The sequence below is a fragment of the Camelina sativa genome, chromosome 5 (assembly GCF_030686135.1).
Source record: "Camelina sativa cultivar CO46 ecotype springtype chromosome 5, ASM3068613v1".
NCBI classification, from domain to species: domain Eukaryota; kingdom Viridiplantae; phylum Streptophyta; class Magnoliopsida; order Brassicales; family Brassicaceae; genus Camelina; species Camelina sativa.
Genome location: NC_141884.1, coordinates 19,430,506 through 19,442,848, shown reverse-complemented (window position 1 = coordinate 19,442,848; position 12,343 = coordinate 19,430,506). Strand labels below are relative to the sequence as shown.

Genomic DNA, 12,343 nt, shown 5'->3' with positions numbered 1-12,343 from the left:
TGAAGTATATTTTGGGTTTTACTCTTTCTGTTTGCTTATTTACAAAGTCAATCCGTAGAAAATTAAACAACATAATAACTAAAATATGGCAATTCAAAATCGAGTACTCAATAAATATGTCTATAAAATTGTTAAACTAATTTGATTCCTTAAATATCTCTTCTAAATTAATTTCTATTTTTTTAATTCAATTTTATTTAAGCTTATACAATCTTTACATTTAATATCATATTCCTAAATTAATATCTTGAATCAGGTATTATCATTATAATCTATCTCCACTTCATTACTATTTTCCTTTATCAATTAAAATTTTACAATTATTGCTTATAAATAATTTAAAATACTATATAATGTGGTTATATGGCGAGACAAGTATAATATGGGTTTGAATAACATTTGTATAAAATTTAAAATATTATTAGCTCGATGTTAAAATATGGATTCAATTCTCATTAATTATTTGGTCAACACTAAAAAGGGAAAATTCCCAAAAAAAACATGAACTAATTAATATTTGCCAGAAAAAAACACGATCTTTTTAGGTTGCCAGAAAAAAACATAGACTAATTTATATTGGATTTAAAATACATGAACTAACTCGACTTGTCGATTTCCCACTGTCCGTTAATTCCTCTGTTACCGGCGTTAACCCAATCGTAAACTCTGTTAAATGAGATTACTAAAATACGATTTTACCCTGTTCTTTTTCTAAACCCTTATCGATTCATTTTCCTCCAAATCAAAATTCCCCCAAATCAAAATTAGGGTTCTAACCCGATTTGGGCGTTTTCAATGTTGGTGATGTTTAGAGTTTGAACTGCTTGTTTGTGCTGGATAAGAGACATAATAACATTGGAGAAGATGAGGTATGTGTTCAATTATGCGATTAGGGGTCTTTTTCTTTTTATGTGAAACCGATTTACGAATTGGATTTGGGTTTCGAAATCGAGTTGGGTAGGTTTCGAGATTGGATTAGAACTCGATTTAAGGTTTTATTTGTGTAGAATTATGGTTTGATTTGTTTCGATTTAGGGAATACAAAATTGAGAAGTCGTTTGGGTTTTGTTGTTTTGTCATTTTGGATTTGGGGAAATCGGAAAATCGACTAAATATGATTATCCTCTTATGCAGTGACATTATGAAAGTTAATATGCATTATGGTGGATATGGATCTGTCCAAGAAGATTTGTTCGATTACAAAGGAGGGTTAGTGAAGGAAGACATGATCATGGACCCTGATTATGTCACATGGTCCATCTTCGACGAGCTTTGTGAAGGAAATGAGATATCTGGAGTGGTTGAGAAAGTATGGTATAAGCTTCGACATGAAGAAATTAGTTTAGCAAGAGTAATCTATGACGACAAAGATAACCAGATTCGGCAAATGTGTATGGAAGCAATGACAACAACTGGTGAGATTGACATATATATTCATCTAATGGGTTGTGGAGGACATGATGAGTCTGATGGTGAGGAACCAGTTGAGGCAGAAGTTGAGGATAAGGGTGAGGAACCAGTTGAGGATAAGGGTGAAGATCCAGTTGAAGAAGTAGGTGGTGATGACCCTAGGTTTGAAACTTTATTTAATGAAGTTCACTCAGGTCATGGGGATGAAACTGATGGACAATGTGCATTTGGTGGTGGTGGACAATGTGCATTTGGTGTTATTGAGGGTGAAGTTGTAGTTGATGATCAAGAATATGAGAAAGAGTTTGAAAGACAGTGTGTTGATGATGAGCATCCTGATCCTGCACTTGACACTGACGATGAATGGGAAGCTTTCAACAGAGAGGAAAGAGCAGTTTCGATTAAGAATTACGTGAAGGATCAGCCTCCATACTTGTGGTTAGAACAGACGTTTCAAAGTGGAGAAGAGTTCAAGGATCAACTGTTGAGGTATGTTTTGAAAGCCAATTACGATGTGAAGTTAAGTCGATGGGGAAGTACACAGCTGGCAGCTATATGCACAAACAAGAAATGCAAGTGGGCCATCTTCTGTTCTCTTGAGAAGCCTAAACATAAGTGGATAATGAAACGTTATTATGATGTGCATAATCATAACATAAATTCAAAAGCAAGGATGTTGAAGCAAACGGTTGTTGCAAGATTATTTAGGGAGGAAGCAAGAAGAAGGCCTGCAATTAGATGGACTGATATAAAAGATGAGATAATGATGAGGTACAATCTATCAGTATCTAAGTGGATATGTCAGAAAGCAAGAAGAATAGCCTTGAACATGGTTATCGAAACTCAAGCAGAACAATTTTCAAAGCTTTGGGATTATGAAGCTGAACTGAAGCGCTCCAATGAGGGAATACATTCAGAGATTGTCACAATTCCTCAAGCTGATGGTAAGCAACGGTTTGATAAGTTTTATATCAGTTTTGAGGTATTGAGAAGGACTTGGAAAAAATGTTGTAGACCTATTATTGGTCTTGATGGAGCATTTCTGAAGTGGGAGTTAAAGGGTGAGATATTAGCAGCTGTTGGAAGAGATGCGGATAACAGGATATATCCTATAGCTTGGGCTATAGTGAGAGTAGAGGATAATGATTCATGGGGTTGGTTTGTGGATAAGCTGAAGCAAGATCTGGGTTTAGGGTTTGGTAATGGTTATACCATCATTTCTGACAAGCAAAAAGGGCTGATAAATGCTGTGGCAGAGAAACTTCCAAATGCCGAGCATAGGCATTATGCTAGACATATATTTGCGAATTGGAGTAAGGTGTATGGTGTGCACGATTATGAAAATTTGTTCTGGTCTGTTGCATTCAGTGGTAATGAGGGGGATTACAACTTCAACATGAGAGCTCTGAAAAATTATAATACAGAAGCACATGAAGATTTGCTCAAAACAGAACCTATGACTTGGTGCAGAGCTTTCTTCAGCAGCAATGCAGTTTGTGAGGATGTAAACAACAACTTGTCAGAGAGTTTCAACAAAACAATCAAGGAGTCGCGAAAGATGCCAGTTATTGACATGCTTGAAGATGTCAGAAGACAAACAATGAAGCGAATATCAAAGAGGTATGAGAAAACAATGAAGTGTCAAACCAAGTTTACACCACATATAATGCAGATGTATGAGGCAAACCGCCAAGCAGCCAAGTTATGCCAAGTTTTAAAGAGCAGTGAGTCTTTATATGAAGTTAAAGAGGGCAAAGCAAGTTTTGAAGTGAACATTAGTCAGCGACATTGTGGCTGTAACCAGTGGAACATCACAGGAATTCCTTGTCCTCATACCATAACTATCATCACTGAACATAACCGTGATCCAGATGAGTAAGTGTTTTTCATTTCCTTTAATATATGAGTTGTTATTGATATGAATATGAGTTAACTCAACTCTTATATGTTGCAGCTATGTGGACAAGCATTTTTTGACTAGTTGGTGGCAAGAGACTTACTCAGACAACATTAAACCCGTGAGAGGTGAAAGGATGTGGAAAGCGCAAGAAAAAGGACCTATTGAGGTGCCTGAAAAAAGGAAGCAAAGAGGAAGGCCAAAGAAGTATGCTAGGATAAAAGAGGCTCATGAGTCATCGAAAAATCCAAACAAGGTAACAAGAGATGGAAGAACTATGACATGCTCCAATTGTAAGGGAAGTGGACATAACAAAAGTACTTGTGATAAACCAACTGCTCCCTTATATCCTCCAAGAAAGAGGGGCAGACCAAGGAAAAGGCCAGTAAGTATCCCCACTTTGAATTGAGTTTTGTTGTATTAGTTGTGTTATGATTTGGTAATGAGTTTTTGTTTAATATAGATTGGTGATCATGATCCATGGAGTATACAGAATGCACCTAAACGTTTGAGGACAGTTCAAAGCCAATCCACACCAACCGTTTCTTTAAGCCAATCCACACCAACTGATCCAAGTCCATCAACAACTCCACCTTCTACTACTGGAAGAGGTCGTGGGTCAGATACACCAAAACCTCGTCGTGGTCATCCTCCTGGCAGTCGGGGCAAAGGTCGTGGTCGTGGAAAGGGGCTTGGTCGTGGGTCAGATGCACCAAAACCTCCTGTTTTCTTCATGTCACCTTGGACTAACACTGTTTTTGATGCTTGGCGCCCTCAAGACCCATAGGCGATCATCAAGTCTATCTAATATGTCTTATTTTGTATCCCTTTTGTATGAAAATCCTTAGGTGGCATTATGTTAAGTTCTTGTTAGGTGTACTTCTATCACTTGGTCTGTTTTGAATCTTGGTTAAGTATTTATCATTAATTATAACATCATCTTCAAACAAAGACCATAACTACTAACATCACAAAAACAAAGAACATAAAAAAAAGAGAAACACCACAACTACTTCAAAATTGTTATGATTATGGCAATGGCAATAATGAAACCTCCCCAAGAGATTGCAATGAACTGGCTAAGTAACTTCTCCCTCTCTTTGAAGACCTTAACTTCATCTTCAAGATTTTTCTTCTCCTGCTCGAGCTTCTTCTTCTCCTCTTCTACATTTTTCTTATCTTCTTCAATCTTTTGATTCTCTATCACTATGACAGAATCCTTTAACAGCTTAAGTTCTTGTTTGTAATTGCGAATCTCATCACGTGCCTCCAATAAACTCAACTTCTGCCAACTGCATTGTTTCTCAGCATCAACCCATGAAACAAAGCCATGAATATCACATTTGTAAAATCTTCTTCCCGGATTTTCATCGGTCCATGACTTCAACTTGATTGTAGATCTACCACAGTTGCAAGAACATCCCCAGCTCGATTGGCCATGAATCGCATGCTCTAAACTCATTTTGCTGTTGTTGGCATCAGATCTAGAACTCTGACCAGACATACTTTTTTTTTGTATCGAAGTGTTTTTTTTTTTCTTTTTGATTTGGGGAAAAATTATTCAGTTGAGAATTATAAAGGAAGAAGAACAGGGTAAAATCGTATTTTAGTAATCTCATTTAACAGAGTTTACGATTTGGTTAACGCCGGTAACAGAGGAATTAACGGACAGTGGGAAATCGGCAAATCGAGTTAGTTCATGTATTTTAAATCCAATATAAATTAGTCTATATTTTTTTCTGGCAACCTAAAAAAATCGTGTTTTTTTCTGGCAAATATTAATTAGTTCGTGTTTTTTTTCGAGTTAGTTCGTGTTTTTTTCTGGCAAATATTAATTAGTTCATATTAATTAGTTCATATTAATTAGAATATTAGATAGATTAAATCAAGATAATTTAACTAAATTCTGTAAAACAGTTAAATCATTATGAAAATTGTGTTTTAATCAGAAAATACTTATAAATTACTTTTTATGTATTTTATTATTTATACTAATGAACCATCTAAATACTACTTAACTAAATATAACAAATAAATAGAAGTTAAAATTATATTATATAAAAAAATTGTCATGGGGCAGGTTGAACTCTAGTTCTTTTTCATCTAGGAAATGGAGTGCGACAGGACCATATTGTTTGATAGCTCTGATACTCTCAAAGCTTCCTACTAGCGATTTGGTTCAAACGAGCGTTTTATCGAAGATATGGCGATTTCTCTGGCTAGAGGTTTCAAGAGTGGACGTAGACGCCATCAACCTCTCTCGTGACGAATCTTTTCCTTATGGAGAAGCCTTGGATAGGTTCTTGCAAAGATGTCTTCAGTTAAAACCATGGATTATGCCTACGAAATTTCAAGATCAAGTATGCCCATTGTCCTAATCCAAAACTTTTCTCGATCTTTTGATATCTTTTTGGATTCTTTAGCCATGCATCATCTCATGTGTGTACTTCAAAGGTTAAGATTTTACAACATTTTTGCTTTGAGAATAAGCTCGTTCTCAATCTGTTTATTTCAATAAAACAGATGACTTGTGTAAAACCCTTATAAAACAACAAGAACTCTTACAAAAACTGCACAAAAACATTTACAGCATAATCTTCTCTTCTCTTGGATGATGATGTCTTATTTTTCACACTAGGATCTTCATGGACTCAATATTAATCTACTAGTTATGTGAGAGCGTACTAATCATTGCTCTAGTGATGGAATGCAATAGAATCAGCGCATTGCCAGATTCTCTGTTAAGTCAGATAATATCGATCAGGAGAGATAAGTGTGAGAGATATGAAATACTTAAAAATTGTTAGGATTATGTTTGTTCATGTTTTGGATGTAAAATACATTAAAATCTAAAGTGAAACAAAATCCATTGGAAATAGAATAACATCGATTTTACAAGTGATTTAAAATCATCCAACAAATGTTAAATCCAATAACAGCAGATTTTAATGTACTTTTTCCAATACCGAATTGAATAACGCTTCCAAAATACATCAAACTCTTTTAAAATCCATTATTCAATAACACTCCCTTAGTTTTTTTTTTAATAGATTTTAAAAAGCTTGTACTAGAACCCTAAATTTTATCTCGTAGCTTTCTTTGTACGTTTACTCCTCCCTTAAATTTTGCAAACCAATCTGAGAAACACAACGCCCTGACGATATTTCCGGCGTCAGCAAACTATAACCACGGTTAGTTCTTCAGCCCTAGATTTTTTTTCTCCATTGTACTTATAGATTTTGATCGACTTAAAACCCTAGATTCTGAGATAGAATTGAGAAACTCATCTCCTAATTAAGATTCAGTCTTTATCTAGGAATGAATTGCGATAGAATCAGCGAATTGCCGGATTGTTTGATAGCTCTGATACTCTTAAAACGAGCGTTTTATCAAAGAGATGGCGATTTCTCTGGCTAGAGGTTACAAGAGTGGACGTAGACGCCATCAACCTCTCTCGTGACGAATGTCTTCCTTACGGAGAAGCCTTGGAGAGGTTCTTGCAAAGATGTCTTTAGTTAAACCTTGGTTAGTCATTTCGATTGATGATAACAAGTCCGTCTCAGACTCTGAACATATCTGTTTGTTTAAACTGATCTTCTTGTATTTTCAAGGATTTTCCCGATTCGACGGAGCCAAATGAAATCGTTTTTTTGGCAGAAACGTTCTGTTCCAACAAAGCCAAAGCGAAAACATTTGTTGAAGAGCTTTTCTTTTACATCGGAGCAAGAGAAAATCGAACTTACTAATGTGCCTCGGTGTATGAAATCGACGCTCGAGTATGTTAAGATTAACAAACTGATATTGAAGAAGGAAAGCCGTATTAAAGTAGTGAATTACTTTCTTGAGAACTCAGCAGTCCTCAAGAAACTGACTCTGTTTTTCACACATTCTTCTTCTAAGAAGATTCAAAAGCCTGAGAGCTACGAGAAGCTTCTTACACCCATAAAGCTTTCTCCCAACTGTCAATTTTTCATTCACTGACATGCAGCTGATGATGATGGTGTGAACACAAAGCTTGTTTCATTGAACATTAATGTTGAAGTATCTATTCTCATGAAAGTTTCAGCTGTATCATATTATAGACGTGGTTTAATTAGCATTGCTCTTTTTACGTCTTTTTGGATTGTTTAACCATGGATCATCTAATATGTTTTAAAGGTCAAGATTTTACAACTCTTTTGCATTGATTTTGATAGATGACTTGTATAAAACCCTTATAAAACAACAAGAACTCTTACAAAAACATTAACAGTAAAAAAACTTGCATTAATCGTCTCTTGGATGATAATGTCTTCTTTTTAACATTTGATTTATTAGGTTTAGCTTATGAAATTTATCTGCAATTAGTCTTAGCTTATTAGACACACTAGGGGGGTGTATTCAAACCATGATTTTAGAGAATTTGATGGGATTTAGGAAATTTAGAATTTTGATAGATTTTAGGGAAGTTCATATGATTTTCTGTAAAATTCTTTCAAATCCCACCTAAAACCATGAGATTTGGATTTCTGTATTTTTAACTAAACAAATCCTCCAGAATCCTAAAAATTATTAAAATCCTAATCTACAAAACTGTTTTGAATAACAGTGGATTTTAAAGTAGATTTTTAAATCATCAGTTTAATAACCAGAGATTTTAATGGATTTTAAAGTAGACTTTTAAATCATCAGTTCAATAACAGTAGATTTTAATTGATTTTTTAAAATCCATGATTGAATAACATAAAATTTGTAAATTTCACACAAATCACTTAAAATGTCAAGTTGAATACACCCCCCTAGGATCTTCATAGTCTCAATATTTAATCTACCAGTAATGTGAGACAGTGAGAGCGTACTTAATCATTGCTCTAGTGATCATGGAATGCAATAGAATCAGCGCATTGCAAAACCTTCCTACCAAGGATTGAATCAAGAAGAGCTTTTGATCGACTTGATGGAGGAACCTTTAGTTAAATAATAATATGGCTCAACAGCGGTGGAATCTATAGATCACTGTTTTGTGTGGCTATTCTCCACTAGATGATGGTGGCAACCGCCAAACATAGAAAATTTGGCTTTTGGTGAAATCTTCCGAGAAGAAATGAGGGATGTGTGAGATTCTAAAAACAATGAGTAACGTGACCCTTTTTTTATATCCCTTTGAACCATTTTTTTTTTCATTTTAATATAATCGAATTGGTATAATTGTAGTTATTAGTTTAAAACAGGGTTTTGGTCTTTAATTTTTAAAAAGGTGGGTTAGTCTAGTTGTCCAATTCGATAATGTGTTGTTCTACTTATTTTAGCAAAGAATTTTGTCAAACTAGGTTATATATATTTACTTAAGGGAGATTGACACAATGACACACTTTCTATGAAACTTTTTTCATTTTAGACACTTTATGATATTGAGTCACTTTTTCTATTGTTCACTATTTTTATGACAAATTTACCCTTACTCAAATATAAATAAAGAAAACAAACTAAAAAGTAACCAAACCAAATATCTTTTTGTTTCTATCTCATTCTTCTTTCTTACTTTGTTACTTGCTTTTTCTCTCTCAAACAAATAAAAAAGTAAGATTTAAGACAACTCTCTCTTCATTTCTTGTCTTTTCTCGTATTTTACTTTTCTCTTTTTCATTGCATGTTTTTTTATTCTCTATATCCTAAACTTTAGATCATAAACCATAATCAGAAATTTAATTTCATAGCAATTTTAACAAATGTAGCCAAGTCTGAAGAATTTTTACTAGAAAACCTGAAACTGAATAATTTTTGACTCCTTGTATTAGATTCTTTATAAATTTCCAAATTCATTGATGTTGTTCTTAATTGATAAAGAAAGATTTGAGAATTATATCACTGGTTTTTGTGCTAGAAACATCTGGAAAATCATAAAGATTAAAACTCTCTAACCAAGTGTTAACTAGAATTGTCCACTTTTTTCTATTCTTCACTTTTTTCTTTATCTTTTTCTTTTCTTGTTTATCTCTTTCTCTCTTTGTAATCATTTTATTTAATTATTATGACATATATTTTCAATTTTGTTTTTATGATTAATTATAATTTTATTTTTTCTACATTTTAAGATCCATTTTACTATATTTAAAAATAAATAATTGTATTATATATAATCCAATTATAGTTGAATATTTGTAAATTATTATGTGGATACTTATTTGTAGATACTTTTTTATGGATACTTATTTGTGGATACGTTTTTGTGAATATTTATTTTGTGGATACTTTTTTGTGGATACATAAGAATGCCTAATTAACATAATAATACATTGTTTCCAAGAAGAATGTTTCTCTACTAGTGTCCATTATGTATTGTTTATGTTGACAACATTCTTTACAAAATTGGTGTCCATTAATTTGTATGGAGCGGATTGTATTTGTATCTTAAAAACTAGGTTTGTATAATGAAAATTTGATGTCATCATGTGGATGAGGTGCTATGGATACTGATTAGTTATACATTATCTATTTATATTTGAATAATTGTTCGCTATAATGCGGATGGTTAACATATCTAGATGAATACTTACTTTTGGATGATCAGAGAAAAATATATGAATACCTAATTATCCAATTATAGTTGAATATTTGTTAATTGTTATGTGGATGCTAAAAATGTCTTATTATGTGGATACGTATTTGTGGATACTAATGTCTTATTTGTGGATATTTATGTGGATACTTATTCTAAAATCAAATCCACATGGATGATGAGTTATACACGTCCACTAAAACCTACTTGTATTTTGGTGAAACAATCGTTGTTAACTATCAAACAATTTTAACCTCATCATATCCCCTAAAAAACTAAGTATGAGACCGTTCATTATATCCTATACTAAACTCTAAGCCCTAAACCCTAAAACCCTAAACCCTAAATCCTAAATCCTAAATTTTAGATCATAAACCATAATCATAAATTTAATTTCATAGTAATTGTAACAAATGTAGCCAAATCTGAAGATTTTTTACTAGAAAACATAAAACTGATGATCAATAACATATGAAAAAGATTTGATGGATGATAATATATACAAGGTAGTAGGTACCAACCTGCACTATGTGCGGGATATAAATCAATTTAAATAAATTATTATGAATAAAATTATTATTTGAGATTTAAAATTTGTTTGTATAAAACAAAATATGTAAGTAAAGTTTTTTTCGTTTATTCAAATTTACATTTGTATTCTGTAAAATATGTTTCACCCGTGAAATATTTGAACTTAGAAAAGAATTTCAAGGTGGTGTAGAAAGTTTTGATGTATTTTTGTGTTTCTAAAAATCAAATTTACATATTTTATGTTTCACATTATTATCTATATCACTATACCATTAAATAGATAAAACAATATTCTAAAACTAATTGATTTAATTTAAACTAATCTTAAGTTTAAAAATGCGATGAGAAAAATGATAAAAGTGATAAATAAATGAATTTTTTTTTCTTGTTTGTGAAATGTAATTTACTTTTAATAAGTAAATAGGTTATGAAAATGATAATTAAATACATTTTTGGATTTAGTAGTTTATGAAATTTTTCATTTTTAAAAACTAATAGAAAAAACATTGGCTCATAATATTTTAGTGGCATATTTATGTAAATAACTATGAGAAGTAAGGGTATTTATTAGAAAATGTACAGGAGCTCTGTGAGCACGATACCTCGGTTTTTTTGTGAGAGTGTTTCTCTATTAATATATAGGAGATATGGAACATGAAACTAAATAATCATAAACATATAAGCATCTGGATTTGATTTTGTAGATGATAAATATATCAAAATATAAAAATTTAAAAAGATATAAATGTGGCTAAGGAATATATATATTGTTATCCAATACTCAAGATTATTTAAACACATATATCAAAAAAATGGAGTAAGATAAACAAATAAAATAAAAAGTATTTGAAAAGAGAGAAAGAGTTAGAGAGGGTGAGAAAGAAAGATAAAAGAAAGAAAATAGAGTAAAAAATAAAAATAAAAGAAAGATGTGTGTTGAGAAGTAATGTGTTTGGAGAGAAAGAGTTAAAGGGTAAGAAAGTAAAACACTATAAGAAAAGTGTGTGGTGGTCGAAAAATGTGTTAGAATGCAATTTTTTTATATAAAAGTGTGTTAGAATGCAAATATTCCTTTACTTAAACTAATAGTGATATCTCTTGAAACTATAATTGAAGGGCAAACTTCGGCTAACCTTATTGCTAAGATGATAACATCGACGAGAGACAGAAGGTTCTATTCTTATATGGCAATTTATCCACTTGAATACTGAACTTTTAAGTAGAAGTTTTTCTTTTTGCTGTGTCTTTTGTCTTCCTCTCCCTCTCTCTTTCATTATCTCTCTCCAACTGCAAAACAAGTTTGTAACATCACCTCAGAAAAAAAAATAACTCTCTCTCAGATTCTGTCAACAATGCTACAAAGGACGTAGTAGTTTTCTCCATATCTCTCTCACACTTTGTATCTGGTTTTTTGTTCTTCTCCATCTCTCTCTATTCTTCTCCATATCTCTCTCTCAAGACCTCGTCATTATCTTCTATCAATGTTTAATGGAGTCATGGAGAGGCATACCTGACTTGGAATGTCTTATTCGATGTAAAGGAATTAATTGTAGGGAAAAAAACTAACTCATATTAAGAGATTAATTACTAAACTAACTCATAAAATGTGAAAGTTAAATGAGGTATTTTCTTGCATAAAATACCTTTTTTGCTTTGTTAGAAAAAAATTAAAGTCAAATTTACCCTCTCAGCATTTAAAAATAAAATAAAATAAAAATTTCGAAAGTCTGTCGGATTTATAGATTTTGAAAATCTGTTGTGACAGATTTGTTTGTGTACGACAGATTTCTTTTAAAGATAGTTACGACAGATTTATAGATATTGGCAGATTTATTTTTCACGACATACACTTATTTATAATGACACCATAGACTTTTATAATATATGGCAAGTTTGATATAATGTCTGGCAGATTTATTTTTCACAGTTATTTCAGATTTTTTTTAATTAAAAATCTGTCATAATGT

The 12,343-nt window shown here is 32.2% G+C and overlaps 2 protein-coding genes across 2 annotated transcripts; both read left to right on the top strand.

Annotated features, from left to right (window-relative positions):
- Positions 1-1,140: 1,140 nt before the first annotated feature.
- LOC147944044 (uncharacterized) lies at positions 1,141-4,258 on the top strand. Its single transcript, XM_087512562.1, has 3 exons — positions 1,141-3,285; positions 3,365-3,692; positions 3,771-4,258. The coding sequence occupies exons 1-3, from the start codon at positions 1,142-1,144 to the stop codon at positions 4,092-4,094; spliced, it is 2,796 nt and encodes a 931-aa protein (XP_087368688.1). The 5' UTR covers position 1,141; the 3' UTR covers positions 4,095-4,258.
- An 86-nt stretch (positions 4,259-4,344) lies between these two features.
- On the top strand, positions 4,345-7,288 carry LOC147944043 (uncharacterized). The gene is made up of 4 exons (XM_087512431.1): positions 4,345-4,390; positions 5,432-5,667; positions 6,640-6,800; positions 6,919-7,288. The coding sequence occupies exons 1-4, from the start codon at positions 4,345-4,347 to the stop codon at positions 7,286-7,288; spliced, it is 813 nt and encodes a 270-aa protein (XP_087368557.1).
- The last annotated feature ends 5,055 nt before the right edge of the window (positions 7,289-12,343 follow it).

Coding starts and splice junctions, on each gene's coding strand:
- LOC147944044 (XM_087512562.1), top strand. CDS start 1,142: ATGAAAGTTAATATGCATTATGGTGGATATGGATCTGTCCAAGAAGAT. Junction 3,286..3,364: donor CATAACCGTGATCCAGATGA/GTAAGTGTTTTT, acceptor TATATGTTGCAG/CTATGTGGACAAGCATTTTT. Junction 3,693..3,770: donor GCAGACCAAGGAAAAGGCCA/GTAAGTATCCCC, acceptor TGTTTAATATAG/ATTGGTGATCATGATCCATG.
- LOC147944043 (XM_087512431.1), top strand. CDS start 4,345: ATGGCAATAATGAAACCTCCCCAAGAGATTGCAATGAACTGGCTAA. Junction 5,668..6,639: donor CTACGAAATTTCAAGATCAA/GTATGCCCATTG, acceptor GAATTGCGATAG/AATCAGCGAATTGCCGGATT. Junction 6,801..6,918: donor TACGGAGAAGCCTTGGAGAG/GTTCTTGCAAAG, acceptor TGTATTTTCAAG/GATTTTCCCGATTCGACGGA.